Raw genomic sequence first — 6,000 nt, 5'->3', positions numbered from 1 at the left:
ATGGCACCTGAAGAAGTCCTTCACAGAGCATGGCCCTAACAATCGCAGACCAGACACTTCACCTGGTGCTCCACCAGAGGAACCGTGACCTGTTTCCACACGGACCTCCTGATGCTGGTCTTCAACACAGCACGTCCTCGGGGTTTCCAAGAGGAACTGTGATTACACGCAATGTTCCCCTAGGTATGAGTTTCTACTCTAACCCTGGAGTGAGCCAAGACTTCCATGTGGCAGTACCGTGGGGCACAAAGCAGGGACCCAGACCCTGGCTCTGGGAGCTGGGGTAGCCTCATGGAGGGGTTGCTAAGTCCTTGAGCATGAGGGAAAGGAGAAGGCCAGGCAGGAGGGGACAGGGCCAGGTCAGTGCGGGAGGCGGCACTGAGCAGAACCTGGAAGGCTGGGAAGATAGCGATGAGCCCAGAGAAGTAGTGAGCAGAGGGCAGGGGAGGGTGGGCCCACAGGCCAGAAACACTGCCAGAGACTAGGTCTTGACCAGCTGTGTGAGTATCGGAGGAGTTTGGGATTTATTCTAAGGGCAATGGTGACGCTTAGGAAAAGGTCTTCAGCAGAGAAATAACAGAAAGTTCATCCTGACGCACATGAAAAGATAGCCGACATCTGTAGTCATCAGGGAAATGCAAATCAAAACCATAAGATACCAATTTATATCAAAAAATAAGTTGCTGTCAAAGATGTAGAAAAACTGGAACCCTTGTATATTGCTGGGGGGGGGGAGGGGGATGAAAAATGATGCAACCACTTGGGGAAACAGCCTGGAAGTTCTCCAAAAGGTTAAAGACAGAGTTATAATATGACCCAGCAATCCCACTTCTAGGTATACAACCCAAGAGTGATGAAAACATATGTCCACATAAAACTTGTACATAAATGTTCATAGGAGCACTATTCAGAGTAGTCTCAAAGCAGAAACAACCCAAATGTCCATTAACAGGTGAATAGATAAATAAAATGTGGTACAGCCATACAATGGAATATTATTCAGCAACAGAAGGAAATAAAGTCCTGATACATACTACAACATGGATGAAATTTGAAAATATGTTTAGTGAAAGAAGCCAGTCACAAATCATACAAAGTGTATGATTCCATTTATATGAAATGTGCAGAATAGGAAAATCCATAGCGACAGAAATAGTGGTTGCCGGTGGGGGGCGGGGACAGGGAATGAGGAGTGACTGTTAATGGTACAAGTATTCTTTCTAGTGATGCAATATTCTAAAATGGAGTATGATGATGGTTACACTTCTCTGGGACTATACAGAAAGACACTGACGTGTACAATACATAAATTATATATCAATAAACTGCTAACAACAAGAGTTCACCCTGGCTATGGCAGAATAGAGAAGAAGAGATGAGGCAGAGACCAGTGAGGAGATGGAGTGGGAGACAGTGGTTGAACTTCGGGGAGGGATTCAAGGAACTGAACTAGACGAGGCCAGATGAGGAGAGTTTACATCTGTGGAGCCTCTGTAAGTTCCCCTGGGTAGCTGGTACCTCTCCCAAGAGGTAGAGTGGGAAACAAATGAGGTATCTAATTATTATCAAGCAGCATAAATGTATTTAAAATCTTGTACGTATAAAGACGAAGAGAAATATGAAAAGTGCGTAGTCCTGCTGCCCACATCCATGAAGAGCGCCACGCGTAAAAGCCCACTGAGCTCCTGCCAGGGGACTGTCCTGACTGTCCATTCTCACTCCCAAGCCCCAAAGGAAGGGGCTGAGCACTCGGGGCACGCCTAACATACTGCACAATCTGAGTATCTGAGTACAGGCTGGAGAGCGAGAGAGGCTGAGGCCAATAACGTTCAGAAATACACTGAAAATCTTTTAAGATCCTTTTCTGGGTTCTGTGTGTTTGTGAGAATTGCCAAGCTGCTAAAGTGGGCACTTTTCTTAGTTAAATCGAAGACCCGGTTTTGACTACAATCCACCACTCACCTGAAAAGTCTTCCCTGGTCTCTACCGGAGACCGGGGAGGACCCAACGGCCCTGGGACAGAGGAGCCTGCTCCACTGCTGGGAAACGCAAAGGAAAACCTGGAGGGGCCTTTTCTGAACACTCCAGAGACCTTGTCAGTTGGGGCCCTGACCACAAAGACTCTGTCCCACCCAGAGACTGGAATGGATGGGGTAAATCCCTGTCCACAACCTCATGCACAACCTCAGTTGACTCCTTGACCCTTCCCCCACCTGCAACAGAAACCAGTGCTGGCCAGCTTACTGCAGCCATAACTGGGGCAAAAAGTCAAATACCACTGAGACACACCAACAAAGCCCGAAGCTCTGGTTCCAGCCCAGTCATTTGCTAAATGGGGAAACCAAGGCCCAGCTCATGGAACACAGCGGGGTGGCGCCCAGGTCCCTGACTCTCAGGGCCTCGTATTTCTCACTCGATCAACTCCCAAACCCTCCAGAACCTGGCTCTCAGTGTGCTTCAAAGAGCAAGAGGAGCTAAGAAGCCTCAGCAACCTCAGGTCTCACCTGGCAGAGAAGCCTAAACTATCTCTTTCCTGGAATCCTATTAGGAAGGTGAAACGTATCATGGGCCTGTTGTTCTAATCTTTCTAGAGAGAAAAAAGCAGGTTAAGCAACAAAATACGGACAATGCAGGCTTTGCTGCAGCCCTCACGTCCCACAGCCCTTTACGTGATTAACAACAGTGCTCTGCACTCGATCAGCTCTCCAGGGAACACTAATGAGCTCAGCCACAAGACGAGGAGGAGCTCTAGAATGCAGGGTTGCACCGGAACTGGGACGCTCCAGGCAGGTGGAGAGCTGTGACATCACAAAAGGGGCAAGGCTCACTATCCCTAACTCCCAAGTGCTGGTGAACTGAAGTGAAACACCCTTTTTAAGCTGCAGAGGAATGCAAGCATTAAATACTTCAAAATAAACATCAGACAGGAAAACAAATTAGTCTACTGCCTTTTAGTTAAAATAATCGAACTAAAACTAGAAATAAATGAACTAAAATTTCTATCACTACGTCATTTGCCAGTTTTGAGATGTCTCCAGGTGCCAGAAAAAAGGTCAATGCATTACTTCTAAAGGGATAATGAACAACAGGACGCCATCTCGGAGGGGTGGGTGTTTTTCCTACAATGGCCAAAGGCAAGCTGAACTCTATGTACAACAGACAATACAATTAGGATCATTTAAAAATAATGAGACTCCTCTCTTTGCCTTCTTCCAAAGTATATAATATATATTTAACAGCACATTAGACACCACTTGAGCTTCCCTGGTAGCCAACAGGAAGTATTTTCACATATAAAAATTAAAAATTTAAACCTTAAATCATTAATATTTTTTAAACATAATACAGACTTAGAAATTGTTCAACATGACCCCGTGACCCCACCCCTAGCACAAAAAAATCCATCCCAAATCCAGAAGTCACAGTTTTTGTTCCTAAAAATCCCCCAGTACTGAACTTGATCTTCACGGCAAGCCGACTGCTAACAAGAGGTCCCTAACAGGTATCTCCAGGAGGAACGGAAGCACGACCGACGCTGTGTCTGTGATCTACCTGGGCGGCACTGGTGCACCTCTGAGTCAGGTCCATGAGATTCGGCCCCACACTAGGGTCCTGGAAGAGTGAGCTGGCAGCTTCCCTCATCTTCCCCCTCGAAGGCTGTCCAATAAGCACCTGGGAATTGACTTTTCTTGGGAAAAGGGTGCTGGTAACAGCTGTCAGGGCCAAGGCAATAGTGAGAAGTTCAGTTCTCTGCTCTTTGGATGAACTGTGTAAAACATTTTTTTTAAAAGACACAATGTTAAAAATATTAAGAAAAACATCTACAAAATCTGGAGGGCTGCCTTTTTCTCAAAGGGTAAAGCTTGTGGGGTGGTAGGAAAAAAAATTGAGGGCCCAGAACTATAACTCTGCAGCAAAAGATAGATAGGTGCCCTTCAAACAGGTCACATTCTTAAGAGGTCTTGCTAAAGTAGCAAGAGCTGAGGGTGACTGTACGAGTAAAAGCGGGAGGGGCACCAACTCCTGCGGGGAGGCTCCTACTGTGCACCCCACCCTGCAAGAATGTCAGGCTTTAGGGCAGCTGCCATCGGCCCCAAGGGCATCAGGACTCTGCCTCTGAACCAGAGCTGCTTTCCCGACTAACTTCAATCTGGAGAGATGGTAAGTTATCTAACCGGCTCTTCTTTTGGCGAGACTGTTCTTTCTCCTTAATCAGAGCCCCCCATGCCCTTTGCAGCTCGGAGTCATCTTCCTCAGTGCCAGGAGCCCTATGATCCACTTTCTTCGTGTTCTTTTCTTTGGTCTTGGATGCAGATCCTAAGCGAGTCCATAAACTACCTGTTTGAATGAGAAGGCATTTTAGTTTTGGTAATCAATGCTGAGAAGCAGGGTAGTACTGAGGAAGCAGGGGTACTGCCTACACCTGATGAGCAGGAAACAGTGGTGGTGGGGGGGAGGGAAGAGGGTCTGTGGCACTTGCAACCACTGTGCAGCCTTGCACAGGAAATCTCATCTCCCTGGCTGCAATCCCCTGCCTGCAAACTGAGGAATCTGGACCCAAGGGGAGATTCTCACAGCCAGGGAACATGTGCCTCCATGCTGAGCATATTAGAATCACCAGGGAGTCTGTGCTACACCTGCCCCCTCCCTGGTGAAACTCACCACCCGGTGCACAGTTGCTTTCTGCCAGGAGTGGGCCATCCCCAGATCATCCCAGCTACAACGTTCTAAAAACTGATGGGCCTGCAACACTGCAAACTTTTAGCGATTCTGCCCATCCTCCATTAATTTTAAAAATATACTTTCTCAATATCTAATAATAAATATGTGTTTAGAATTTCATAGTATAGCCACACTATAAGGCAATTAAGTTTTATTTATAAAGAATATAACCATGTAGAAAAGTGACTATGGTAAAACACTGTATGAAAAGGTAGGATATGTATATGGACAAAGACTGGTATAGCATACATGAAACTAAAACGTATTTGTGCTAAACTGAAAGAACCAGAGATGGGTTTTTTTATCTATTTACTAAAATTTCCATATTACTACCATTATTATTATTGTTGTTATTATTATTACAATTATTATGGAAGAGAAAAAATATTTTTTGCACCTGCTATTTACTGTCTTCTGCTAACAATATATTTCAATGCTTCACCCATTGTCATTGCTCTTCTTACCCAATTCCCATCCCCATCAGTTTTAGGTGTTACCAACCTGATTTCTTCTCCCGAGTATCAGAATAGAGGCCTTTAATGTCTTGCTTGGGAACACCTAGCCTACTATGAACATCAGAAAAGGGTTCTCTCCGAACAACAGGGTTACAAGCCTTTTCTGGAGAATGTGGTCTTTTTCCTAACCGCTGGCGTATATCTAGGAAAAAAAAAGTACTACTGTTACCAAGTGTGTGTGCTTTGCTATCTGTACTGTCAACCTGAGATCCTTACAGGACCTGGTCCAGATCTCCCCGAGTGAGGACAAAGGGCCAACACACTCAAGCTTCTCAACATCTCTCTATGCCAGTGATTTTCTTTCTTTTTCCTTTTAAGTATATTTCTTAATTGATTTCAGAGAGGAAGGAAGAAGGAGAGATAGAAACATCAATGATGAGAGAGAATCATTAATCGGCTGCCTCCTGCACACCCCCCACTGGGGATCAAGCCCACTGGAATCGAACCTGGGACCCTTCAGTCCGAAGGCCGATGCTCTATCCACTGAGCCAAGCTGGCTAGGGCTATGTCAGTGATTTTCAACCTTTTTCATCTCATGGCACATGTAAGCTAATTATTAAAGTTCTGTGGCAGACCAAAAAAAGGTATAATTTTGATTCATCCACATGGGACAACATGTTGGCTGTTATCATTCTTTTATTTGACAATCTAAGAGAAAAGAGGTCAGTGCCCCTGACTAAATAGTCAGGTACTGCATGTTTTAAAAATTCTTGCGGCACACCGGTTGAAAATTGCTGCTGTATGTCATCTAGATTTCCTTAGG

At 45.4% G+C, this 6,000-nt stretch overlaps 1 protein-coding gene across 5 annotated transcripts in view; it reads right to left on the bottom strand.

The window, feature by feature from the left end:
- Nucleotides 1–1,512: 1,512 nt before the first annotated feature.
- The window catches only part of NCBP3 (nuclear cap binding subunit 3), a 29,361-nt gene continuing 24,873 nt past the window's right edge, over nucleotides 1,513–6,000 (bottom strand). For 2 of the 5 annotated variants that reach the window (XM_054709889.1, XM_054709891.1), the window contains exons 12-14: nucleotides 5,224–5,379; nucleotides 4,176–4,338; nucleotides 1,513–3,766 (exon numbers count right to left, since the gene is read on the bottom strand). In XM_054709889.1, coding sequence (XP_054565864.1) covers nucleotides 3,496–3,766; nucleotides 4,176–4,338; nucleotides 5,224–5,379 — 590 coding nt within the window. In that variant the 3' untranslated portion in view covers nucleotides 1,513–3,495. The remainder of the gene's footprint in view (nucleotides 3,767–4,175; nucleotides 4,339–5,223; nucleotides 5,380–6,000) is intronic. The other 3 variants (XM_028133033.2, XM_054709890.1, XM_028133032.2) reach the window with 3 other exon arrangements.

Source organism: Eptesicus fuscus, chromosome 20, assembly GCF_027574615.1.
Source record: "Eptesicus fuscus isolate TK198812 chromosome 20, DD_ASM_mEF_20220401, whole genome shotgun sequence".
Taxonomy (NCBI): Eukaryota; Metazoa; Chordata; class Mammalia; order Chiroptera; family Vespertilionidae; genus Eptesicus; species Eptesicus fuscus.
This window is presented reverse-complemented; position numbering and strand designations above follow the sequence as displayed.